Source organism: Manis javanica, chromosome 1, assembly GCF_040802235.1.
Source record: "Manis javanica isolate MJ-LG chromosome 1, MJ_LKY, whole genome shotgun sequence".
Lineage (NCBI taxonomy): Eukaryota > Metazoa > Chordata > Mammalia > Pholidota > Manidae > Manis > Manis javanica.
The window spans coordinates 224,549,223-224,576,998 of NC_133156.1; the positions used below are offsets into that span (position 1 = coordinate 224,549,223).

Consider the following 27,776-nt stretch of genomic DNA (forward strand, 5'->3'; position numbering starts at 1 on the left):
ATAGTCCTACTTGTTCAATTTTGCTTTTGTTTCCCTTGCCCGGGGAGATATGTTCATGAAAAAGTCTCTCATGTTTATGTCCATGAGATATTTGCCTATGTTTTTTCCTAGGAGTTTTATGGTTTCATGATTTACATTCAGGTCTTTGATCCATTTCAAATTTACTTCTGTATGGGGTTAGACAGTAATCCAGTTTCATTCTCTTACATGTAGCGGTCCAGTTTTGCCAGCACCATCTGTTGAAAAGGCTGTCATTTCCCCATTGTATGTCCATGGCTCCTTTATCAGATATTAATTGACCATATATGTTTGGGTTAATGTCTGGAGTCTCTATACTGTTCCACTGGTCTGTGGCTCTGTTCTTGTGCCAGTACCAAATTGTCTTGATTACTATGGCTTTGTAGTAGAGCTTGAAGTTGGGGAGTGATATCCCCCCCACTTTATTCTTCCTTCTCAGGATTGCTTTGGCTATTTGGGGTCTTTGGTATTTCCATATGAATTTTTGAACTATTTGTTCCAGTTCATTGAAGAATGCTGTTGGTAATTTGATAGGGATTGCATCGAATCTGTATATTGCTTTGGGCAGGATGGCCATTTTGACGATATTAATTCTTCCTAGCCAAGAGCATGGGATGAGTTTCCATTTGTTAGTGTCCTCTTTAATTTCTCTTAAAAGTGTCTTATAGTTTTCAGGGTATAGGTATTTCACTTCTTTGGTTAGGTTTATTCCTAGGTATTTTATTCTTTTTGATGCAATTATGAATGGAATTGTTTTCCTGATTTCTCTTTCTATTGGTTCATTGTTAGTGTATAGGAAAGCCACAGATTTCTGTGTGTTAATTTTGTATCCTGCAACTTTGCTGTATTCTGATATCAGTTCTAGTAGTTTTGGAGTGGAGTCTTTAGGGTTTTTTATGTACAATATCATGTCATCTGCAAATAGTGACAGTTTGACTTCTTCTTTACCGATCTGGATCCCTTGTATTTCTTTGTTTTGTCTAATTGCCATGGCTAGGACTTCCAGTACTATGTTAAATAACAGTGGGGAGAGTGGACATCCCTGTCTTGTTCCCGATCTCAAAGGAAGTGCTTTCAGCTTCTCGCTGTTCAGTATGATGTTAGCTGTGGGTTTATCTTATATGGCCTTTATTATGTTGAGGTACTTGCCCTCTATGCCCATTTTGTTGAGAGTTTTTATCATGAATGGATGTTGAATTTTGTTGAATGCTTTTTCAGCATCTATGGAGATGATTATGTGGTTTTTGTCCTTCTTTTTGTTGATGTGGTGGATGATGTTGATGGATTTTCGAATGTTGTACCATCCTTGCATCCCTAGGATGAATTCCACTTGGTTGTGGTGTGTGATCCTTTTGATATATTTTTGAATTCGGTTTGCTAATATTTTGTTGAGTATTTTTGCATCCACGTTCATCAGGGATATTTGTCTGTAATTTTCTTTTTTGGTGGAGTCTTTACCTGATTTTGGTGTTAGGGTGATATTGCCTTCATAGAACGAGTTTGGGAGTATTCCCTCCTCTTCTATTTTTTGGAAACTTTAAGGAGAATGGGTATTATGTCTTCTCTGTATGTCTGATAAAATTCCGAGGTAAATCCATCTGGCCCAGGGGTTTTGTTCTTGGTTAGTTTTTTGATTACTGCTTCAATTTCTTTGTTCATTATTGGTTTGTTTAAATTTTGTGTTCTTTCCTTGGTCAGTCTTGGAAGGTTGTATTTTTCTAGGTAGTAGTCCATTTCTTGTAGGTTTTCCAGCTTGTTAGCATATAGGTTTTCATAGTGTTCTCTAATAATTCTTTGTATTTCTGTGGGGTCTGTTGTGATTTTTCCTTTCTCATTTCTGATTCTGTTGATGCGTTTAGATTCTCTTTTTCTTTCTATAAATATGGCTAGGGGCTTATCTATTTTGTTTATTTTCTCAAAGAACCAGCTCTTGGTTTTATTGATTTTTTCTATTGTTTTATTCTTCTCAATTTTATTTATTTCTTCTCTGATCTTTATAGTGTCCCTCTTCTGCTGACTTTAGGCCTCATTTGTTCTTTTTCCAATTTTGATAATTGTGATGTTAGACTATTCATTTGGGATTGTTCTTTCTTCTTTAAGTATGCCTGGATTGCTGTATACTTCCTCTTAAGACTGCTTTTGCTGTGTCCCACAGAAGTTGGGGCTTTGTGTTGTTGTTGTCATTTGTTTCCATATATTCCTTGATCTCTTTTAAATTTAATTTGTTCCTTGATCCATTGATTACTTAGGAGCATGTTGTTAAGCCTCCAATTGTTTGTGAGCCTTTTTATTTTCTTTGTACAATTTTTTCTAGTTTTATACCTTTGAGGTCTGAGAAGTTGGTTGGTAGAATTTCAGTCTTTTTGTATTTACTGAGGCTCTTTTTGTGGCCCTAGTATGTGGTCTATTTTGGAGAATGTTCCATGTGCACTTGAGAAGAATGTGTATCCTATTGCTTTTGGGTGTAGAGTTCTATAGATGTCTATTAGGTCCATCTGTTCTAGTGTGTTGTTCAGTGCCTCTGTGTCCTTACTTATTTTCTGTCTGGTGGATCTATCCTTTTGAGTGAGTGGCGTGTTGAAGCCTCCTAAAATGAATGCATTGCATTCTGTTTCCCCCTTTAGTTCTGTTAGTATTTGTTTCATATATGTTGGTGCTCCTGTGTTGGGTGCATATATATTTAGAATGGTTATATCCTCTTGTTGGACTGAGCCCTTTATCATTATGTAATGTCCGTCTTTATCTCTTGTTACTTTCTTTGTTTTCAAGTCTATTTTGTCTGATGGAAGTACTGCAACACCTGCTTTTTTCTCCCTGTTGTTTGCATGAAATATCTTTTTCTATCCCTTGACTTTCAGTCTGTGCATGTCTTTGGGTTTGAGGTGAGTGTCTTGTAAGCAGCATATAGATGGGTCTTGCTTTTTTATCCATTCTGTTACTCTGTGTCTTTTGATTGGTGCATTCAGTCCATTTACATTTAGGGTGATTATTGAAAGATATGTACTTATTGCCATTGCAGGCTTTAGGTTTGTGGTTACCAAAGGTTCAAGGTTAGCTTCTTTAGTATCTTACTGTCTAACTTAACTCGGTTATTGAGCTATTATAAATGCTGTCTGGTGATTCTTCATTTCTCTCCCTTCTTATTTCTCCTCTTCCATTCTTTGTATGTTAGGTGTTTTCTTTTTTTTTTTTTTGTGCTCTTTTGTGTTTACTTTGACTGCTTTTGTGAAAAGTTGATTTTGTTTTTTGCATTTAGTTAGTATTTGATTGTTCTGCTTTCGTTGCTGTGATTTTATTTTCTCTGGTGACATCTGTTTAGCCTTAGGAGTGCTTCAATCTAGTGGAGTCCCTCTGAAATACCCTGTAGAGGTGGTTTGTGGGAGGCAAATTCCCTCAACTTTTGCTTGTCTGGGAATTGTTTAATCCCTCCTTCATATTTAAATAATTGTGCTAAATACAGTATTCTTGATTCAAGGCCCTTCTGTTTCATTACATCAAATATATCATGCCATTCTCTTCTGGTCTGTAAGGTTTCTGTTGAGAAGTCTGATGATAGCTTGATGGGTTTTCCTTTGTAGGTGACCTTTTTCCTCTCTCTAGCTGCCTTTAAAACTCCGTCCTTGTCCTTGATCATTTCCATTTTAATTATTATGTGTCTTGTTGTCCTCCTTGGGTCCCTTCTGTTGGGAGTTCTGTATACTTCTGTGGTCTGATTGATTATTTCCTCCCTCAGTTTGGGGGAAGTTTTCAGCAATTATTTCTTCAAAGACACTTTCTATCCCTTTTTCTCTCTCTCTTCTTCTTCTGGTACCCCTATAATGTGGATATTGTTCCTTTTGGATTGGTCACGCATTTCTCTTAATATTGTTTCATTCCTGGAGATCCTTTTATCTGTCTCTGTATAAGCTTCTCTGCGTTTCTGTTCTCTGATTTCTATTGCATTAATGGCCTCTTGCACCTCATCCAGTCTGCTCTTAAGTCCTTCTAGAAATTGTTTCATTTCTGTAATCTCCCTCCGGACTTCATCCCTTAGCTCTTGCGTATTTCTCTGAACATCCATCAGCATGGTTATTACCTTTATTTTGAATTCTTTTTCAGGGAGATTGGTTAGGTCTGTCTCCCCAGATTCCTTCTCAGGGGAGGATGTCTGGGTTAGTCTGGTCTGTATCAAATTCTTCTGCCTTTTCATGGCGATAGAGGTAGTTGTGGCGAGCTGGCACATGTGTCAGCTGGGAGAACATCCCTTCTGCTGGTTTGTGGCGTTCTTCTCCTGGGAGAACGGCAACCCCCTAGCAGCTTGTGCTGGGCAGCTGCGCGCAGACGGGGTGTCTGATTCTTGCCCGGCCACTGTGGGAGAAGCTCTTCCCGGTTGCTGTGGGCGTGGCCACTGCCTCTGTGGCAGAGTTACACCCATGGGGGAATGGGTGGGTGGCTGTTTATCACCATGAGGGGCCTCCAAGCTGCGCGGGTGTCCGGAGTTCCCCGGGATTCCCAGTTACTGGGCTGACTGCGCCGGGGCGCTTCTGTCCAGCTGTGGTGTCCCTGTCCCTTTAAGATTTTCAAAGGGCACTCGCTTTGCTTTTGTCCCAGGGGTGCCGGCTTCGGGAACCCGCTCACAGGTCTTACTGTCCTGTTTCCCTAGCATCCAGCACACCACGCACTGTGTGCCTGCACTCTGGTGCGGATGGCTAGGGCTGGCTATTTAGCAGTCCTGGGCTTCCTCTCCTTCCCAGCTCCAACTCCTCTCCTCCCACCGCGTGCTGGGGTGAGGGGCGCTCGGATCCCTCTGGGCTGAGGCTTGTATCTTACCCCCTTCGCGAGGCGCTGGGTTCTCGCAGGTGTGGATGTAGTCTGGCTTTTGTCCTGTGTCTTCTGGTCTCTCTTTTAGGAATAGTTGTATTTGTTGTATTTTCAAAAGCATACATGGTTTTGGGAGAAGATTTCCGCTGCTCTACTCACACTGCCGTCTTGGCTCTGCTCCCTAAAGTCTTTGAAATTTTGCCAGTCTTTGTTTATTCTTGTGAGACCTCGGTTAATTTTTAAATTTGAGAGTTGTTCACACATTTAAAAGCCATTTATTTTTCCTTTTTTCTGAAATGTTTCTTAAGTTTGCCCATTTTTCTAACAGGTTGTTCTTTTATCTGTTTTTAATAGTTCTTTATATAGTTCTGAGATGAGTCTTTTGTCATACATTGTGAGTCTTTTTCCTCAGTTCATAATTTGTCCTTTGACTTTACTTTTGGTTGTTTTTTACTAGGAAGTTTTTGCTTTTATGTAGTCAAATTTTCTGTCTGTTGTTTTGAGACTTTTAGATTTTTGAGTCACAGTTAGAAAAGCTTTCCCCAAATTGAAAGTTGTAAAGGAATTCACCTTTGTTTATTTCTGTGGTTTTACTTTTTCTTCTTTAATTTTAATGCTTTTGAATTTCATCTTGGTGTAAGATTTGTAGTATTGATCCAACTTTTTCTCCCAGATGGCAAATGAGTTGTTTCATCCTCATTTTTTGAATGAGTGTATGATTTCTCCATTGATTCTAGTAGGCACCATTATCATATATCAAATTATGTATTTTGGTCTGCTTCTGGATATTTGTTCCATTCATCCATTGGGCACTATTTAAGTCATTGAGGCTTTTTAGTATGTTGTAATATTTGTAACTGCTGATCCCCTTAAATTATCCTATATTGTGAGTTGTCTTGTCACTTTCTTGGATTTTAATTTTGATGAAGTTCTGTTTACCTACTTTTTTTTTTTGCTGCTTGTGTTTTTGATATCATATCTAAGAATCCATTGCCAAATCTGAGGTCATGAAGATTTACTCCTATGTGTTCTTCTAAAAGTTTTATAGTTTTAGCTCTTTGTTTAGGTCTGTGGTACATTTTGAATTAATTTTTGTATATAATTTGACCCCCTTCCCTTTTAAAGATATTTTTGAAAAGTTGCATACACTTCTCTGCTTTTTGTGGTATTATTGTTATACATATTATATCTGTAAATTTTACAGACTTAGAAATACATTATTAGAATTATGTACACAACTTTATGTCTTTAAAAAAGGCTAAGAAAAACAAGCAAATATATATTTATAGCTTTTGTTACATTAACATATTTATTTATAATTTCTCATTCTCTTCATTTATTATGCATTTGAATTACCACCTGGATTCATTTCCTTAGCCCAATATGCTTTGGCTTCGACTCTCCTCATTTTTGCTGCTAGTGGCAGATATATTTCTATATGTTAAGTCCAACATACACATGCATACACACACACAGAAACCTGGAAGTGGGCATTTTCCTGAAGGAGAAAAAGAAGTAGAAGGGAGGATAAATATCAAAATTGCAAAGATTGAGTAGATAATTACTACAACAATTATTTTGGAGTGTTAGGAGGCATTAAAAACTGATGTAGGATGGAATGAAAAGATTTATATCAAGAGAAGGAATATTGGATGGGTTAAAGATCTCAATGGGAGTTGGGGAAAAATCTGGGTTTGCTACTGAGATTAGTGGAAATTGGAGTGGAGTAGGGATGCACAGGCTGTGAAACATCCTAGAAGGTCAATCTGAGTTTGAAGTAAATTTATTTACAAAAATTCCAGCCTGAATGATTACTGTATTTTCTAGGTATCTTAGAGATGTCACCAATTATATTAATAATGTGCCATTCATTATTATTTCTTGAGGATGAATTTAACTTGATACATTATGTAATAATTCATAGTAGTTCTGATTATAAATTATTTATTTAAAAAATACTTTATGCATTTTGTAAAGAAATTCAAACAGGATATAAGAGTCTTAAGTGGGAAGTGAAGCCCTTGTTTTCATGTAAACCAGCGTATTATTTTCTTTAATGTCTAGACTGTTTCTGATTATTTGGGAAAGGAAAAATAAGAGAAAAGATACTTTCTTATTTAATAAGATTATAATACTATTTTTAAAGCAATGATAGCTATTCCCTAACTATGCCAATTAAATATGCTGTCTTACTGAACTATCCTATTAAAAAAGTTTTAGGCACCCTGTCTTCCCCCTCTTCTTTTTCTTTATCTCTGTAGAATTTCGTGTTTAAACTTCATTAGATATAAACTGCATAGTCTTAAGGATTTTAATATTTGCCAAATGAATGGATATATTTTCTACTGAGTTAACGTAGATATAATGCTACTATGTGTTTTTAAAAGCTGTTGGCTGCTGTGATGACTTTAAGGGTTTTACTCTCTTTAAAAAGGAGAAAGAAACATGCCATTCATAGTAGTGACACAACTTCTTCTGATGAAGAACGCTTTGAAAGAAGGAAATCAAAGAGCATGGCCAGAGCAAGAAATAGGTTAGTATATTTCTTATTGTTTCCAAGGTAGGAAAAAGAGTTAACAGTTTTTATTTTTTAAGTGGGATTCTTATCTGAACTAGTATTTTGCTAACACTGATATTCAACACGTAGTTTAGGCTAGACTGATTTGGTTTTTACTTAGTGATTCTTAGAATAAAAGTCTAACTTTGGGAAACTTTCCATAAATTAACTATGTAAGTACTCTGTAAAATAGTGTGTGGAAGGTAAAGGAAGCAGAGCCAAGGGGAAGAGGCCCAGCTCTGTGGCAGTCATTTTCCTCTTTACCCCTCTTCTAATCCAAATCCTTTTAATGAGGCTGATTTTAGATGCTTATACTGAGTACAGCACTCAGAGTAAGATTTGGTTTCTACTAGAATTATCTCAGGAGCCCTTGAATTTTTATTGGAAAATTTGCTTTGTTTTTGGTTGAATGAGTGCCTCTGGTGACCTTTGCCTAACTAGGGTAGATGACTGACATGGCTCACTAAAACCTCAAGTTTTCAGCTGGGGAGAGAATTAGTATTTTTATCTAGTAAGTAAGTAAGTAAAGCATCACATTTTAACTTATTCTTAGAGTTAATTCAAGTTTTCAGTGGGGGTGAGATTTAGTATTTTTGTATAGTAAGTAATTAAAGCATCAAATTATAACTTATTCTTATAGTTTATTTTTTAGCTTACATGTATAATATGAGAGATAAATTATGTTTAGAAAATTTACATTTAACAAAGCATTTCTATAATTTGGCATTACATATCTATTGTAGAAGTACCAAGTTTTCATTTAGCAGGTTTTGGAAACAAGTTTGGATTGGTGTAGATTGTACGTGAAAAGAATTTCTAATGTGGGTAGTGGAAAGAAGATATAAGAAAAATCTAAGTTTAAATAAAATAACTTAATCTGAGCTATTCTGATACTTGCTTTGGAAATATATTTTTAAGGAAAGTTTTCGGATGCCGAGATATCGATGAAGGTATATTCATTATAGAAGCTATACTTTTTGGGGGTTGTTTATGGCATCTTTTGGTGTTTACCTAAGGCTAAAAGAAGAAGTAGATTATGATTTCTTAGGGGTAATAATTTAAATAGTTTAGTATAGGATTTTAGATAGCTGAAAGATCTCTTTTAAGGTAGTTTACACAGAAGATAAAGCTTGATTCTCAAAATGTGATCTGAATTGGTTCCCCTGAATAAAAGGGAAAGAAATTTCTTGAATTATGTAAATTGAGTAGACATACCTATGTTGTATCTGAGGATAAATTTTAATCTTATAGTAAAGCTTGAGTTCATTTAATGTCATATGGTATACTACATATAGATCTATTTTTATCTTATACTTGTATAATATGTTAGGTATGTTTTCTAAGTTGGAATAGATTGGGCTCTGGATAAATAGGTTAATGAACTTTGCTTTACTTAGTGATAAATTTATTTTTGTTCTGTCTTAAAGAATTTAGGAAAAGTAGCTTAAATATATGAAATCTGTTGATGTTATTTTCTAGGTTATGAGAAGAAGAAAGATGAAAGTGTCAAAGATTTGAACTTATTCTGACATTAAAAATGTGAAACTTCTAATGCAACCTACTTGAATTTTTGTGAATTTCAGATGTTTGCCTATGAATTTAAGAGCAGAAGATTTAGCTAGTGGTATTCTCCGAGAACGTGTCAAAGTGGGTGCAAGTTTGGCTGATGTTGATCCAATGAACATTGATAAATCAGTAAGTTTTGTAAATGTTTTCTAGAAGTTTTTCTAGATTTTTTTAAAGGTTACTCTTTTTTTCTAAACCAACACACAATAAAAATAGAAAATTCAGGTATCACCATTAGTGTTTTGACATACATGTTTTGGAATCGCACTGTAGTCATACATGATGCTTTCAGGTTTTTCCTTTTTTCCCATTTCAGTGTCACTGGAGTTTATAATGAAAAATGAGTAGGGATTGAGACTGACAAATATGGCAAGGCCTTATAGACTATCATAAACAATGGGGTGTTGTTGAAGCTGTTCAGATATCATGATCAGATTTGCATTTTAGGTAGATCACTCTGTGATACAGTTAATGAATTTGAGGGAAGCAGGGCTAGCATTAGGGAGACTGGTTTGGACATAGTTGTAGTCTAGTAATCTGGCATAATGGTTATGGTAGAAAGTGGGGGTAATGGAAGGTAGTAGTAGATGAATTTTACAGAATTCAGATATTATGGAATTTAGTGAATTAATTGCTTTTGAGGAATGAGGGAGAGAAACAAGTTGAACAAATTACCCAGGACCATGGTGGGGCATAAGGGATGGCTCCACTTTGAGGTAGGGATCATAAAAGAAGTGTTTGAGTACAAAGGTGATTTAGTTAGTTGTAAACATGTTTAGATATCTGTGACACATCACAAATGGAAATAACTTGTAGGAAATTGGTTATTTAGGTTTGTAATTAACAAGAAATACCTGGGCTAGAAATTCAGGTATGGATCACCAATATGAAGATAGTTGAGGCTACTGTGGAAAATGGATGCCTAGGGTAAGTCTTATCACATGAACAGAAAGACAAAAGAGTTAAAGAATATGGTATATTCTTACTGTTAGTAGAACCTTTTTTAGGTGGATACTTTGGAATAAGGTTACTGCATAACCAAGAACTTACTTGGTATTTTTTTCTTTGTTCCCATAAACATTTCTGTATAACAATTGATTATCGTGAGAGACTTAATTTATCAAATGGAATTGTGTATATATGTGAAAGTGAAACATTAGCTACCTCCAATCTAAAGTCATAGGGAAAATGTTTCATTGATGAGGATGTAAGGAAGTTTCAGAGGATTGAATTCAGAATGTCATGTCTAATAGTTCACATTCTAGAGGACTTTACAATATGAACTTTGCTTATTTGGATTACCAGCACCTTACTTTCTTGAAGCTAGTTAACTTCAGACATCTCTGCCAATTAGAGTAACTTATTTCTTTAAAATTTAGATTCATACAAGAAAATTTAGCTTCTCTTAAAATGTTTCTTTTACTTAGACTCTGTATTTATTTTTCTAGATTTTTTTTTCTATCTTAGCAATATATTCATTGTAAAACATTTTCAAGTACCACAACAGAATAAAGAAGCAAGGAAATAAACTTGCCATAACCTAATAGTCAGAGGCAATCGCTGTTAACATTTTGGTAATGTTTCCTTCAAGCCCTTTTTTTATACAATTTTTTACTTTAGAAAGTGTTTTAGATTCTTATACTGTTATGGGTGGGAGGAATATCTCTGTTGCTTCTTGTGGTAGATCAGTGTTTCTCAAACCTTTTTTTCATTGTTGTTTCCTAAGGAAGAAAACTTCAGTTTCTCTGTAGCAGATAAATTAGTGTTAAGAATAAGATTTTGTCAGAGTTAAGCTTTGGAGAGTCACAAACCATTGTTATAGCTAAGAATTTTTCTTTTCATCCTACTCCTGAACCTATTTTTGCCCCATTGGGAACAGTATGGCCCCTGCTGAGAATGCATGTTACTAGATGATATTTTGAAAATCATTTAAGTTATTAGAGTGTAAATACAACATAACATCTCCTGTAGATATCCATTAAAGTGTTAGATTGGGCATTAATCTTAATCCTTAGTTATTAGGAGATTAAAGAATGGTAGCTTTATTTGACTGAACTAATGTGTAAGCTTCAATTTTACTGCTAACTTTTTATTTTTCTACACTGATTTTAAAAGTACAATATTTTTGAATGTTGCTTTCCACAATTTATGCTGAAGGCATGTATTTCTGAATTTTAAGACTTTCTTGTAAATTAAAAATCTATAAACAGTTAAAATTATTTTATATTAAACTTTCCCCTTTCTTTTCAAGGTGCGGTTTGATAGCATAGGTGGATTGAGCCATCATATTCATGCACTAAAGGAAATGGTAGTATTTCCACTTTTATATCCAGAAATTTTTGAAAAATTTAAAATTCAGCCTCCAAGGTAAGTGATATGCTAGTTGTTTTATTATTGTTATTATTGTTTATCAGATTTCAGTCAGTAAATGATTATAAATACAAATATTTCATATGAATTTGATGTGTTCTAGTAATGAGAACTGGGAATGAAAGTTTACTATTGAGGGCACAAAGCCAGTGGTACTAAGTGTGTTCCTGAAGTTTACATTTCAGCAGTTAGGAGTCAGGCATAAAATGGAGATTCTTTATTCAGACCTTGAATATACAAGGCATTGCCCAAATGGATTTTCCTTAATTTGGCCTCATAATGGCATTGACTTTGATACTATATGCTGTTTAGTCTTTGGAAGCACAATTTCAATGAAGTGTTTCTTTTGACTTGATGATGGGATATTTTGGAAATGGTAAGCCTCATAATTTATTTATATGATCAGATTAGTTGTGTTTGAGTATGATGTGGCTAGCTAGTTAACTATTAGAAAAGGCTGAGAAGTTATGTTAAGGGAATTTGGGCAGAATAAAATATTCTGAAGATGCACATATAAACTGTTAGATTTAAACTGCTAAATATCTCCTTCATTTTGGAGGCACTTTTTATTTGGATTTGGTTCCAGTTAGTTTTCTGTGTGTTTAAGGACATAGAAAATCTTATTAAAGAGTCATCTTCTGTTTGAGTGGGTTAAAAAGTTGTCCTATAATTTCACAGTGGCTTTTAAAAATCGTAACAGCAGTTTGTTTTTTTTATATGACATGACTTGGATTTAAAAAATAATCATTACTTTCTAAAAAGCCATTGATGTAGCCTTGGGAGAGGCTAAACTACCAAAGTAGTATAGCCTTGGAGAAACATAAAAAACAAGAGTTATGAACAGAAAGTTTTTATAAGCAGAGAGTAAATGGTACTCTTCAGAGGTGGACAATTTTTTATGTTTTTTTATAGGACTCTTTTTTATATTAAGTTTATATTTTATCTATATTATGCATTTATAAGCATTTAATATAAATGAGATTATTTAATAATACCTTATGTAACTTTTTGTTGTTTACTTTATAATATATTCTAGACACCTTCCCATATCGATAATGTGTGTATTCTTGTTGACATCAAAAAGATTTTGACCTGTATTTTTGACATTGTGTTTTTATTTTATAGATATAATAGTGTGTTTATCTGCCCCTTATTATTAGATAGCATTTAGTTTTTTCTCAGTTTTTCACAATTAGAAACAGTGCTCAATCGAATATCCATTTAAAATCTATAACATTCTTTTGAGTAGTTTATATGATACATTCTAAGATAGGAAATCTCTGCATTACAGGGAAGACATTAAAATTGTGATTCTTGCCAAATTACTGTTACCTGATTTCCCTATTTCTTGCCTGCCAAAGCTTTATGCTTTGGGAACATTGTTGAGGACTCTCAACAAAGTGAAACTTTTGTCTGTATTCTACAGAAAGCTTTATCAGTGTCTAATAATTACACTTCAGTACAAAATTATATGGTAAGTACATCCTTTTATATTGGTTATTAGTGGTTGTGATTACATTTGACTTACCTTTATTGATCCTTTATTCCTCTAGGGGCTGTTTGTTTTATGGCCCTCCTGGCACAGGTAAAACCTTGGTCGCCAGAGCTTTAGCTAATGAGTGTAGTCAAGGAGACAAAAAGGTGGCTTTTTTTATGCGAAAAGGAGCAGATTGTCTGAGCAAGTGGGTTGGTGAATCTGAACGGCAACTTAGGCTTCTTTTTGATCAGGTAAGAAATCAGCTAATACAAGATAATTTTCTTTAGAGTATTTAATACAGTTAGTCTGTAAATACAAATTGTTCATGAAGAGGCAGTTTCTAATTATTATGTTAAGTTTAGAATCAATAATCTGAATTTGTATGCCTTGGAGGTATTTAATAGCAGTTTTACTACCAGTACTCATTCAAGATGATTCACAAAACATTTATTGAGGTAGCTCCTTGGTGTATAATACCATGTTAGATACTTTTAAGAACCCTAGGTATAACATATATCATTAGATTATAATCTAATTGAGGAAATAGAACAAGCATAAAAAAATAAAAAATCTCATAAAGCAGGATATTGTTTATTTTTATGAGTTATAAATAATGGTGCTGGAAGAATTCAGTAATAAATGGGTGCTTTTTAAAATACAAAATAAGGTGAGTGAATGTACTATACTTTTTATTTGTAGTGGTAACTTGAAAAGTATTATTTCTTAACACTTATAAAAATCAATTCTAATGTAAATTCACATTTGATTGTTTGAGCTAGTGAAGGAAGTCATTCATATTTGGCAGTGCAACTTATACTCTCATTATATCTAAGGATATTCACATAAAATGAAAAAAAAATGCTTTCAAGAAGCACCCATTAAATACCCATTACTGAGTTGATGTGTAACAAAGTCCTTTGTAATTGGCAAAGTGCTTCAAAAACAATTTTTTAGTTATTAGTATTAAAAAGTGCTATTTTCTATAGTCAAAGCAATACTGAGAAGGAAAAATAAAGCAGGGGGGATCTCGTTTTCCAACTTCAAGCTCTACTACAAAGCCGCAGTAATCAAGACAATTTAGTACTGGCACAAGAACAGACCCAAGAACAGAACAGAGAGTCCAGATATTAACCCAAACATATACGGTCAATTAATATATGATAAAGGAGCCATGGATATACAATGGGAAAATGACAGCCTTTTCAACAGCTGGTGTTGGCAAAACTGGACAGCTACATGTAAGAGAATGAAACTGGATCACTGTCTAACCCCATACACAAAAGTAAATTCAAAATGGATCAAAGACCTGAATAAAACTCTTAATAAAAAAGATAGGCAAAAATCTCTTGGACATAAACATGAACAACTTCTTTAATATCTACCTGGGCAAGGGAAACAAAAGCAAAAATGAACAAGTGGGACTTTATCAAGCTCAAAAGCTTCTGTACAGCAAAGAACACCATCAGTAGAACAAAAAGACATCCTACAGTATGGGAGAATATATTCATAAATGACATATCCGATAAAGGATTGACATCCAAAATATATAAAGAGCTCACGCACCTCAACAAACGAAAAGCAAATAATCCAATTAAAAAATGGGCAGAGGATCTGAACAGACACTTCTCCAAAGGAGAAATTCAGATGGTCAACAGGCACATGAAAAGATGCTCCACATCGCTATTCATCAGGGAAATGCAAATTAAAACCACAATGAGATACCACCTCACACCAGTAAGGATGGCCACCATCCAAAAGACAACAACAAATGTTGACGAGGATGTGGAGAAAGGGGAACCCTCCTACATTGCTGGTGGGAATGTAAATTAGTTCAACCATTGTGGAAAGCAGTACGGAGGTTCCTCAAAAAACTAAAAATAGAAATACCATTTGACGCAGGAATTCTACTTCTAGGAATTTACCCTAAGAATGCAGGATCCCAGTTTCATAAAGACATATGCACCCCTATGTTTACCGCAGCAGTATTTACAATAGCCAAGAAATGGAAGCAACCTAAGTTTTCATTAGTAGATGAATGGATAAAGAAGATGTGGTGCATATACACAATAGAATATTATTCAGCTGTAAGAAGAGAACCAATCCTACCATTTGCAACAACATGGATGGAGCTAGAGGATATTATGCTCAGTGAAATAAGCCAGGCAGAAAAAGACAACTATCAAATGATTTCACTCATATGTGGAGTATAAGAACAAAGAAAAAAACTAAAGGAACAAAACAGTAGCAGACTCACAGAACCCAAGAATTGACTAACAGTTACCAAAGGGAAAGAGACTGGGGAGGATGGGTTGGAAGGAGGAACAAGGGGGAAAAAGGGGCATTACAATTAGCAGACATAATGTAGAGGGGGGACATGGGGAGGGCTGTACAACACCGAGAAGACAAGTAGTGATTCTACAGCATCTTACTATGCTGATGGACAGTGACTGTAATGGGGTGTGTGGTGGAGACTTGATGATGGGGGGAGTCTAGTAAACATAATGTTGCTCATGTAATTGTACATTAATGATACCAAAAAAAAAAGCTGTTTTCTAGATAATGGATCTAGAAAGAGGACTAAGGTAAAATTCTTAACCTTCAGGGTGCTCAGTGTTTATTGGGAGGTCAAGCATATGCAGTCTGCATGCTTCAAGAGAATTTAATAACAATTGAAAAATATAAATGTAAAATAACATCAGCAGGTAAGGGAAAAATTAGCTTGGGGATGCTGGCATATTGTCCAGTGACTGACTTTAAAATTTTTGACAATTTTAGCTGTTTTATATTGGGAGCAAGAATGTCTCTTGGTTTCATTCAAAACCATAGAAAAATCATGCTACTTTTAAAATCTGAACTTACTTTATTTCTGTTTCATAGTCTTCTTTGTAGGTAAGAGTAGTTGAAATATTTACTTTCTTTTTTAAAAAATTGTTGATGGCCATTATTGTCTTTTAAATGAAAGCCTGCAGTTCTAAAGTATACACTAAATGAAATGAAGTAAGTGTACTGTAAAAGAGTTTGGCCTTTGGTGTCAGAAAAATGTTAGTTTCTATCTGCCCTTACTATTAAGTATACAATTTTAAGTAAATTAAAGCATCTGATCCTTAGTTGCCTCTTCTATAAAATGGGGGAAGTCATATCTTTCTCACTGAACTGCTATGAGATTTCATCAAAAGGAAGAATATAAAGTGCTTATCACAGTGAGTGGCATAGAATATATTGTACTTCCTTTTTTCATTTCTGTGAGACTATGGTTCTGAAGAGCTGTGTGTTTGATGTATATAAAAGTAATTATCAGATCTTTACTCTTTTTTCTCTTTACATAACTCATCTTAGAAAGTTTTTCCTCAAAACGTAAGTTTTGTGGTTGATTTGTCCATTTCAAATTAATAGAGAATGCTGAAAGTTTAATTCCTATCATCAGTCAGGCAGAAATGAAAAATTTGTATCCATTCTTTAGTAAGCTCACCTACCTATAAGCTAAGGACTTGCTACAAGTAATTTTAAAACATAAACTATATTATTTTGAGTAAATTATATAGTAAAGACTTCATTTTTAATCTAATACTCATTTACAGTGTCAAATTAAGTTCTTACTAGATCTAAGATTTAAGTGAGAAAAATGACACTGAAAGTACTGGAACAAAACTCGGAAAAATTTTGTTTCTAATCTAAGAGTAGGGAGAGTCTTATCTGTGGAAGAAAGGATTCACTACATAAATGTTTTTCTAGTTCTATGCGGCAACAAAATATTGTGAACAAAGCCAGTGATCCAATAGAAAAAGTGGCAAAGGCTACGAAGAGAACTTTCATAGAAAAAGCATATAAATAGCTCTTAAAGATAAAAAACTGCTCATCTTCATTGCTAATAGAAATAAAAATTAGAATGAAAACAAGGTAACATTCTTATCTTAAAATATTAGCCATGATCAAGAAGTTTGATAATACGTGTTGGTGAGCACTCATATATATTGCTGGTTAGAGGGTAAATTGGGACACAGTTGGAAGGCAATTTACAAATATTTAACTGAAGTAGAAATGACACATGCCTTTGAACCAGTAGTTCCACTTTTAGAATTGATTATATTGATATTTTTATAGTCATGTGAAGTGTTAAATGTACATAAATATTTATTCAAGCGTTGTTGATAATAGGAAAAGATTGAAAACAGCTTAAGTGTCCATGACTAAGGGATTAACTTAAATATGGCAAATCCATACAGAAGGCTGTTTTGTAATTGTTAAAAAAGAATGAAGCAGATCTTTATGTACTTACATGGAAGTTAATTAAAATATATTGTTACAGAAAATAGGCTGTTTTATGATAAAAAGCAATGTATATAGTGTGTTTAAAATGCATTAAGTAAAATAAAAATAGTGTTTTAAAAAAATACGTTTCTGTGTATGTGTATAAATGACTCATGTATGGAGAATAAACAAGCTGAAAACAGTAGTTGCCTCCTAGCAGAAGACCTTGTAGTTGGAGACCAGTGTGATAAGGAGATTTCCTTTTTTTTTGTATAATCTTTCTTACCTGTTCCATGTACCATTTGCTCATATTACTTATTCTAGAAAAATAAATATAAAAAATGAAAATGAATACAATAAATAACATTTGTTGTCTTTTTATATTAGGCATATTTGATGCGGCCTTCTATAATATTTTTTGATGAAATAGATGGATTAGCTCCAGTTCGTTCAAGCAGACAAGATCAGATCCACAGGTAATTTTTCCTAATCTGATTTTGTTGTATTCTTTTCAACTCATTGATACAGTTTAACTTTAGCCCTTAGATGTGCTATAAGGCTTATAAAATGTGGTCTGTTTCCTTACGGAAGACTTCTTTCTTTCAGTTAGCACAGGGTATAGTAAACCACTACCTGTGGGCCAAATAAACCCTCTGCCTGTTTTTGTGAATGAAGTTTAATTGTAACACAGCCCTAGTCATTTCTTTTCACAGTATATATGGTTGCTCTTGCACTGCCAGAGCAGAATTGAATGAGTAATTGTGAGAGAAAGGTCATGTGGTTTACAATGCCTAAAACATTTACTTCCTGACCCTTTACAGAAAAGGTTGCCTAATCTTGACTTGACATAATGTTTTTGAAATTTATCCATGTCATGTATAATATTTTGTTCCTTTTCATTTCTGAGTAGTAGTCCCTGAGAGTGAGTGAAAGAGAGAGAGAGAGTGTGTGTGTGTATGTATGTATGTATGTATACCACTGTTTGTTAACCCATCTGGTGGATACTTGGTTTGCTTTCTGGTTTTGTCTATAAAGATAATATTACTATGAACATTTGCGTATGTATTTTGCTCTGGATTTATGTTTTCATTTTGGGTTAATACCTAAGAAAGGAATGGCTAGATCATATGGTAAATGTATGTTTAAACTGATACTGTTTCCCAAAGTGGTTGAACCATTTTATGTTCTTACCTGTAATGTATGAGAATTTGGGTTGCTTTTCATACTTGCCATCATTTGGTATTGTTTCATTCTTTAACTTTAGCCACTCTAGTGGGTATGTAGTGTAATAATGGATTAACTTTCATTTTCCTGATGGCTAACAGTGTTAAGCATTTTTTTCCCAGGTGCTAATTGTCCATTTGTATATTTTCTTTTGTGAAATGTCTGTTAAAAATCTTATTCTTTTTTAATAAAAAGAAATCAGATTGTATGTCTTACTGTGTTGTAACATTTCTCTTTTTTTATTGAAGTTTCATTGATATACAATCTTATGTTGGTTTCAGTTATGTAACACATATTCAGCTACCCATATTATTTCTGGGTTCAACAGCTACCCATATTATTAAATCCTCACCTCTTCGAGTGTGGTCACTATCAACATAGTAGGATGGTTGTAACATTTCTTTATATACTCTTTAGATAAGTCCTTTCTCAGATCTGTGCTTTGAAAATTTTCTACAGGTCTGGCTTGCTTTTTTGTTTAATTTTGACTTTTGAAAAGCAAAAGATTCTAATCTTGATGGAGCCTATTATATAATTTGTTTGGTATGTGCATCATTGAGAATAATTGCTTAAATCAGTTTGCCAAAAATTGTATGTTTTCTTTAAAATATTGATAGTTTTAGCTCTTAAATTTTAAGAGCTAAGTTAAACTTGAATTTAACTTAAGATTCACTTTAAGTTAATATTTATAAAATATCACTATAAGTAAGGGTTTGAGTTAATTTTTTTGGAGGGTACAAGGTATAGACTGAAGTTTATATTTTTCCATATTTTTTTCCCACTTGTTCCAGGACCATTTATTGAAAAGTTAACTTGTCATTATTGAATTACTTGGAATCTTTGTCAGAAATTAATTGACCATCTAAGTTATCTATTCCTAGACTTATTAGTTGGTTCCATTGACTTGTATGTCTGTCTTTACATCTTGATTCATTACACAGTTATCTTGATTACTATAGCTTTTTATTTTAATTGTTGTTACTGTAAGTCCTCCAACCTTGTTCTTTTTAACTTTTTTAAAGACTCTTTTTTTAGAGTAGTTTTAGATTCACAGCAAATTGAGAGCTAGGTACAGAAATTTCCAGTAATACTCTGTGCCTGCACACACATGCATAGCCTCCCTCATTATCAACAAATTCCACCAGAGGGTACATTTCTTGCAGTTGAAGAAAACCTACACACATAATTACACAAAGTCCCTAGTTTACCTTGGGGTTCACTCTTGGTGTTGTACGTTTTATGAGTTTGGGCAAATGTATATGACATGTGTATGTCATTATGATATCATACAGAATATTTTCATTGTCCTAAAAAAATCCTCTGTGCTGTACCTATTCATCCCTCCCTGGAACCAGTGATTTAGCAATATTCTTTTATGGTCTCTCCTTTTCCTAGCTTTTTTTCTGTTTGCTTTGGGTTTAATTTCCTCTTTTTTCTCCCAGATTATTAAGATGGAAGTTTAGATAATGATTGAAACTTTTCTTCTTTTCGAATACAGGCATTGAAAAGCTGTATGTTTCATTTTAAGCACTGCTTTACCTGCATCTCACAATTTTTTACATCTTATCATTTGTCATACAGTTTGAAGTAATTTCTAATTCCTTTTGTCGTTTCTTCTTTGACACAATGATTATTTAGTAATTTGTTGCTTAATTTACCAATTGTTACATATTTTTTCTGATTATCTTACTATTATTTATTTCTAATTCAATTTTATTATGCTTGGAAACTATAACTTACTCATTTTAAATTCATTATGATTTACTTTATGTCCCACTGTATTGTCTGTATTATGAATTATCCTTCATTCTTTGTATTCTGTTTGTGGTATAGTATTTTATATATTATACATATATAAATACACTATATGTTGTATATAAATATACTAATATATAAAGTAGGACAAGGTTGTTGTAGTGTTGTGCTGAGTGTTTTATTTCTTTCCTGATGTTTTTGTCTACTTATTCTATGAATTGCAGACATGTGTTCTAAAATGTCCAGCTGTGATTGTGAAATTTTTTTATTTGTCCCTTTAATTCTGCCAATTTTTGTTCAATTTGTTTTGAAGTTTTGTATTAGATGCATACACATTTATTATTCTTATGTCTGTATTTTGAAGTTACCATCTTATTATTAAATATGTTCTTTATCTCTGTTTATACTGTTTGTTTTTGAAATCTATTTTCATTAGATAATAATTGAGCTAGTCTAGACCTCTTATGCTTTTTGCTTGGTAGATCTTTCCACTAATTTACTATCAGCCTTTCTATGACTTTATACTTGAGAGTGTTTCTTTTATAGATAACATATAGTTTGGTATTGTTTTCCTGATTTGACAATCTGTTCATTTTAATTTTTAGTTTATTTATGTTTTATAATTACTGATGTGGATGATTTGGGGATTACCACTTCATGTTTGTTCTCTATTTGTAATGGTTGCTTTCTTTTTAAAAAGAATTTTTGAAGATATTTTAGAATTTTTCTTTTTTTTATTGATTTTTTAAATCTAATTTATTGAGGTATAATTTACATAGAGTATATACAGTATATGCACTATTTGCATACTTAAACGAGAATACTTGACAAATTTTAACATAGGTATATACCTGGGAAACTGTAGCTGTAATCAAGATAATGAATATAGTAGTTCCCCCTTATCCATTGTTTCACTTTACGTGGTTTCAGCTTCCTGTGAAGCAGAAGACCTTCCTTTTGATCTGTTGTCAGAAGGTCAGTAGTAGCCTAACATTACATCAAAATGCCTGTGTTACTCACCTCACTACCTGTAGGCATTTTATCATACCGTATCATCACAAGAAGAGTGGGTATAGTACAATAAGATATTTTGAGAGAGAGACAGACACATTCACATAGCTTTTATTATAGTATATTTTTATAATTGTTCCATTTTAATATTAGTTACTGTTGTTAGTTTCTTACCGTGCCTGATTTATGAGTTGAACTTTAACATAGGTATGTATGTATAGGAAAAAAGGCAGGATATGTAGAATTCAGTATAATCCACAGTTTGAGGCGTCCACTGTGGCATTGAAATATATCCCCCATGGATAAAGGGGGACTGCTGTATACCCATTCTCCCTAAAATAGGTATTCAAATTTAATGTGACTATTGATATAGCTAGGTTTAAATTTTCATTTTAATTATCTGCTTGTCCATCTGTTCCTTGTTCCATATTTTCCTGTTGTTCTTCCTTGCTTGGATTAATTGGATATTTTTGTGATTACATTTTAATTCTTTTGTTAGCTTATTAGTTTGATGTAGTCTCATGTGTTCATTTTTGCTTTTGTTAATTATTTTTATTTTAAAATCCCTTTCAGGGAGATTCATGAGGTCCATTTCATTTGGGTCTTTCTCAGGTGTTGTATTCATAAATTTACTTTGAACCAGGTTCGTTTGGTGTTTCACATTTGTATATGGTGCCCTCTAGTGCTCAGAAGCTCTACTCTCTGGAGCTGCTCAGGCTTTGAAGCAGTGTTGGGGGTCGCAGGGGAGCACTGTTGGTGCCTGGGGGGAGGCAAGATCTGTTTTCTGCTTCCCAGCTGCTATGCCTGTCTCTACTGCCTGAACCAGTGGGCTGAGCACACAGATATAATCCTCTAAGCTTTGCGTTTGTAGTTGCTGTAGACAGAGCTTCCCTCTGTCTGTCCTATTGGCAGGGTAGGGTTTGCCGGTTTGCAAGCCAGGTGGGGCTGCCTGGGAGAAAGGCGCAGCAGGCTGCGTATCATGTAGGGGGTCCTTTCAGCTGTGTAGCCAGCCAGGGAGCTGGAGCACCTGAAGATAGTGAAAGTTCCCAACCTGCTTCGCAGAGTGCATCCAGGCAATTTTGTCTCCCTGTCCTTTCTCCTGAGCAGTAAGCTCTGTGCAATCCTTGCCCCTTTCACAGTAGTGGCCATCCTAACTGGTGTGAGGTGATACCTCATTGTGGTTTTGATTTGTATTTCCCTGATGACCATCCTGGACACCATTAATGTTAGTTTGTGGAGGCTCTGGATTCTATTTTTTTTCTTTTATAAATAGTATTTCCTTTGTCTTAGCTAACAATTTTCTATTTTAGGTTTGAAATGCATATGCTTTCCTGGCTGGCAGCTTTTGTCTCCTTTCATGTCTTTTGTCTTTAGCTGGACTCCTTGAGTGCTTTTTTACCTGTGTTGTTAGGGATTATTCAGAGATGTGGGTAGATAGAGTTTGGCGATGTCTTCACTGGTTCTTGTCCTTGTGTGATCCCCCCATTCTTTAGTGTTAATGGTTTCTACCTTCTCTTTTCTGCAGTCCCAGACTGGAAAGTTAAGGGATTTCCTCACATATGTTGAACATATTGGAGAAGTTATTTCAGGCATGTGTTAGTAGTAAGATTAAAGGCAAAGATGTGAAAACAGTTGAAAAATACTAGAAAGACCATTGTTACTAGAACTACAGTTTATGTTATAATTAGACATGAAATATTTTTATTCAGAAATGTTGCCATAGTTTAAAAAACTACTCTAAAATATGCTCAGAAGTATTTCAAATTGAACTTAGTTAAAATGGTAAGTATTCTAAAAGAATTGTCTGCAAGTATATAATAATGCAAATGTAACTGTATAGAAACTCTAAACTATTCCTCCCCATCCCCCACAGACTGCTGTCTGTTGAAACAGACTATTTCCTTTTCTTTTTTTGAAAAGCTTTATTGAGATATTGTTAACATATCATACAGGTCCCTGGTTTAAACTGCATGATTCAGTATCTTTCAGTATATTTTAAGAGTTGTGTAACCATCATCACAATGGATTATGTAACATTTTCATTGTCAGAAAGCTCTCCATGCATCACTTTAGCCATCACTTGTCAACCTCCTCCTCATCCCCTTAAGCCCTAAGAACCACTAATGTGTTTGTGTTGCTTTAGATTTACCTTTCCTGGATTTTTATATAAATGGAATCATACAGTATGTAGATTTCTGTGGCCGGCTTCTTTTAATTAGTACAGTGTTTTCAAGTTCATCCACATTGTAGCATATAACAGTACTTCATTTATTTTTATTGACAAAAAATATTCCATTGTATGGATATACCACATTTTATTTATCCATTCTTCAGTTGATGAATGTTTGAGTTGCTCTCAGTTTTTGGCTATTATGAATAAAACTCCTATGAGCTTTTTGGATGGAAACATTGCTGGGTCACATTTCCACCAAGCAGTGTATGAATTTTCCAATTTCTCCACATCCTCATCAGCACTTGTAATTATCTGTCTTTTTGATTATAACCATACTAGTGTGTTAACAGTGACACCTCCTTTGGTTTTAATTTGAATATCCCTAATGACTAATGAGCTCTTCATATATCTTGTATGGAAAATGTCCAAGGCTTTTGACTGTTTTAAATGCAGTTACTTTTCTTTTTATTGTTAATTTGTAATTGTTCTTTATATTGATGAATTAATTGTGTTTTGGACCCTAGGTCCATGTCAAATATATAATTTGCAAATATTTTCTTGTATTCTCAAGGTTGCATTTTCACCTTTTTGATAGAGCCCATGAAAACAGATAAAAGTTTAATTTTGCTGAAGTCCATTTTCTCATTTTTGTTGTTGCTGTTTTAGATACCTATTGTATTGTTGAGTACTTTTAAAAATGATTTCTGTACATTTCTTGCTTTATCTTGCATTAAGATGGAATCATGCTATAGTTTTATTAGCATTTAAGACTGATAAATGTATAAGCAGTTGTGTTTAGAATTTTTTCTCTTTTTCAAAATTTAAAATTCTGTCTGAAAATTTTGTTACAGCTCTATAGTTTCAACCCTCCTTGCTCTTATGGATGGATTAGACAATAGGGGTGAAATTGTTGTTATTGGTGCTACAAATAGACTTGACTCTATAGATCCTGCACTCAGGAGACCTGGTCGTTTTGACAGAGAATTCCTTTTCAACCTGCCTGATCAAAAAGTAAGCGTTTCTGTTTTTGATATATTGACTTACTTGTGATTAGATTAGGAGGCATGTGCATATCTGTATGTACTTTGAGAATGGTATTTTATGAATTTTCATTTAAAAAATTTTGTGCTTATGGGATATCTTAGTTAAATCTTTAAAAAAATTGTAGTTATTGAATAATTTAGTAAAGACTATTAAGAATTATCAGAAAGTTTATGATTTTTAGGAAGCAAGGAAAAAAACCCTGATTAGGTTACTGTAAGTGCTTACTTTTTAGTTACCCAGATTGTAGTAATTAATCTTGTATGGCAGGCTTTATGTCTCTAGTTAGCCAAAGTAGCTTTGTTTCCATAAAAATAACATCTTTAGAGTATTGGTGAGTTTATGAGTATCAGCCCAATATGCAAGTTTTCATAGAAATGACTACTACATCATATTTAATTAAAAACAGCAAATGTTACTCATTATAGTGTATTTCTTAAAAGAACACATAATTAAAACTGGGCAGTATATAGTCATTGAGTATGTAAAATGTTTTTTAACATACAAAATTTATTTTTCTTAATTCTATTTGAAATTTCTTTTAGTCTGATCAATTTAATCATTGACTGTCTTTTTACTGGAAACTTAAAGTTTGAGAGGGAGAGACACACACAGAGAAGATAATACATTTGACAATGTTTCCCATGTAATTTAACATATCAAATAATACTAATTAGAACATTTATAACATGTGCCCATGCAAATATAACCTAAAGAAAGCAGAGAAGATGATATAATGTGAATACATGATATATATACACACATGTTGTTGTTATATGGCTTTGATTTTACATCTGTATGTAAAATGCCTGGTTTACATATATAGATGTGGAAGGCTTAGTAATTATGTCACTAAGCAGGTAAGTAATTATTTCTATAAACAAATTAAGGCAATGGCTCTGCTGTGTAGAGCAGTTCATACCTTAATTTGACCTCAGTCTGCACAGCCACCACTAGTAGTTGTCTGAGTTTTAAATTGACTGCCTAATTTACAGGCTTCAGATTGGTATCGAGTTTACTTAGTTTTGTCAGTATACGCAACAGCACATACAGCATCATTTTCATTATCCAAGTTCAACTTTCAGGACTCTACCAAGGCACAGAATTGTGCTTAGTTGTAGGAGTTAAGGCTGAAGTGGGTGTAGTCTACTGCAGCCTGAGGAAGCATCAGTTACTTTGGGACATCTTAAAACAGTCCAAGCACATCTTTTAGGCTAAAACCAGTACATAGGGAATGAGCTTAGTTCTAGGAGACACAGCCAGTGTTTATTTCAGCACAGAAAAGCCGGTACCTTGATTTCTATATTGTTTTCTATATTACCTTAGTCATGTACTTAGGGTCCTTATGCCAATCATACTTCTCACAATTCAGGTACAGTCCACACATAGCATAGATTTAACAATAAATGAAGTCTAGTACAGCACTATTCGATTGGATTTTCTGTAGTGATGGAAATGTTGTGTTTGCATTGTCCATTGAGCACTTAAAATGTTGCTATTGTGACTAAGGAACTAAATTTTAAATGTTATTAAATTTGAAAACTTAAAACAGCATTATGTGGCTAGTGGCTTACTATATTGTACAGCATAATCTCCGATATAGTTTTCCAGAGCAATTTTAACTTTGTATGTTTCAAGGAGAGTGAAACTTAAGGTCGTTTTTCTTTGGCCTGGGTCTGTGAGAAAGGCCTGGACTGGCTGTTCACCTTTTTCCCTTGGATAATATTCAAGGTCATAACGCTAGATGAGATTATCAAGTCCTCTCTACTTTAAGGAGCAGTTGGTAAGGTAAGAGGCAAATTAGGAGAGTGGGATTCTGGAAGCCAAATGAAGCAAGTATATCAATGAGAATGATGTGATTTACTGTGTCAGATGTTGCTAAATTAAATCAGATGACAACAGAAAATATGCCATTGAATTTAGCATTATGTAGATGATCAGTGAACCCTGATGGGAGCAATTTCAAATAGTTGTGGGTGCAAAAATATTTGACTGGAATATGATTAATCTTGCATTAAGATGGGGAGGAATTGGAGACAGTGAATGAAAGTAAGTTTTTCAAAGTTTTGCTGCAAAGGAAGCAAAGAATTGAAGCATAAGTTAAGGTAATTGGAAGTACAAGGTATTTTGTTATTTTTAAGATGGGAGAAATATCCAGTAGGGAGGGACAGTTTGGTGTTGAAGTTGAGAAAGGAGAAATCTGTGTGTGTCCTTAGAGAGGGGGTAGGATTTAGAATGAGTAGTAAGAATGACTTTAGTTCAGAATTGGGTGGTTCTTCTGTGATAATAGGGATGAGACAGTATAGTGTACCTATGCTGACAGGTGGACAGATTTGGTGTGGGGTGTCTTTGGAAATTTTGTTCTTATTGCTTTAGTTTTCTCAGCCGAATTAGGATGCAAGGTCTAAACAAGGTGAGTATGAAGACAGAGAAACTGTGAACTAGTCTGCTAGGAGATAGGCCTAATGAATGGCTTCAGGAAGGATTAAGGGCAGTCATAAGGATCTCTTTTGGTCTTTAATTTAAAATAATACCAGTCAGTGTCTCATATTAGTCTTGTAGTTTGGGCAGTAGAAGATCATGACTCTTGCTGTTTGACCAAGTAAAAATTAAAAAAAAGAAAAAAATCTTAGTTTCATGCTTAGTATAATTTTGTTAACTCTTTATTAACATAAAATAGCACATATCCTCTTTATGCAGTAATGCTTCTTAATTTCTTTTATTTCTTTTTCCTTTTTATTGTCATTAACACAATGATTATTGCTATAAGTGTTATGTGAAAAATAAAGGGCTTGAATTTGCCTTTGATTTAATAGAAGCTACGTAAAGGAAGTCATATGACTTACTATTCTGTATGCCATGTGAAGTGCATAATAAAACATTCCTTGATTTAAATAATTTCTTCATTCTATTTCCTGTTTTTAATTATAAAGAAAGGCAACTCTGATTGATTTTATAAAGAGCAAGGCACTTGAAGGTCTTAGAGACCTGACAGTAACTTTTGACCTTACATAACTTTTGTCTAATTTAGAATTTGGAATTGAAGCAATAGTTATTAATTCCAGATTTTGTCAACCTTGTGAGCAAGATTTATATTGATGACTTTTAAGTTGTTCTTTTTGTTGTGATGCTGGATCCCAAATTTCTTGTTAAACCAGTAGCATTATCTTGGTTATAACTTGCTTTTTCATAGTCTGAAGAGACTCAGATAGCAGTGTTGAGAGAACAAGTGTATTCAAGTTTTAGAAAGTGTTGTTTTTTTCCACTGAAAGAAGGCAAATGTGAAAAAAAAATGCTGATGTGACTTCATGGTGGTAGTATCATATGATTATGTATGGATTCTTATACTTCAGTGTTTCTTTTTTACTGAGGGAGAAAAATTCAGTTTAATTTGGAACCAATATGTTTAAATTTTGATTGTTCTATATAGCAGCTTAATGTAGAGAATGCTATTTTTTTTTTTGAGAGGGCATCTCTCATTTATTGATCAAATGGTTGTTAACAACAATAAAATTCAGTATGGGGGGTCAACGCTC

The 27,776-nt window shown here is 33.8% G+C and overlaps 1 protein-coding gene across 2 annotated transcripts in view; it reads left to right on the forward strand.

Moving 5' to 3' along the window:
• The window catches only part of ATAD2B (ATPase family AAA domain containing 2B), a 149,663-nt gene that overhangs the window by 37,143 nt on the left and 84,744 nt on the right, over nt 1-27,776 (forward strand). For both annotated transcript variants that reach the window (XM_037005564.2, XM_037005565.2), the window contains exons 9-14: nt 7,253-7,351; nt 8,959-9,070; nt 11,193-11,308; nt 12,865-13,039; nt 17,424-17,512; nt 24,051-24,210. In XM_037005564.2, coding sequence (XP_036861459.1) covers nt 7,253-7,351; nt 8,959-9,070; nt 11,193-11,308; nt 12,865-13,039; nt 17,424-17,512; nt 24,051-24,210 — 751 coding nt within the window. The remainder of the gene's footprint in view (nt 1-7,252; nt 7,352-8,958; nt 9,071-11,192; nt 11,309-12,864; nt 13,040-17,423; nt 17,513-24,050; nt 24,211-27,776) is intronic.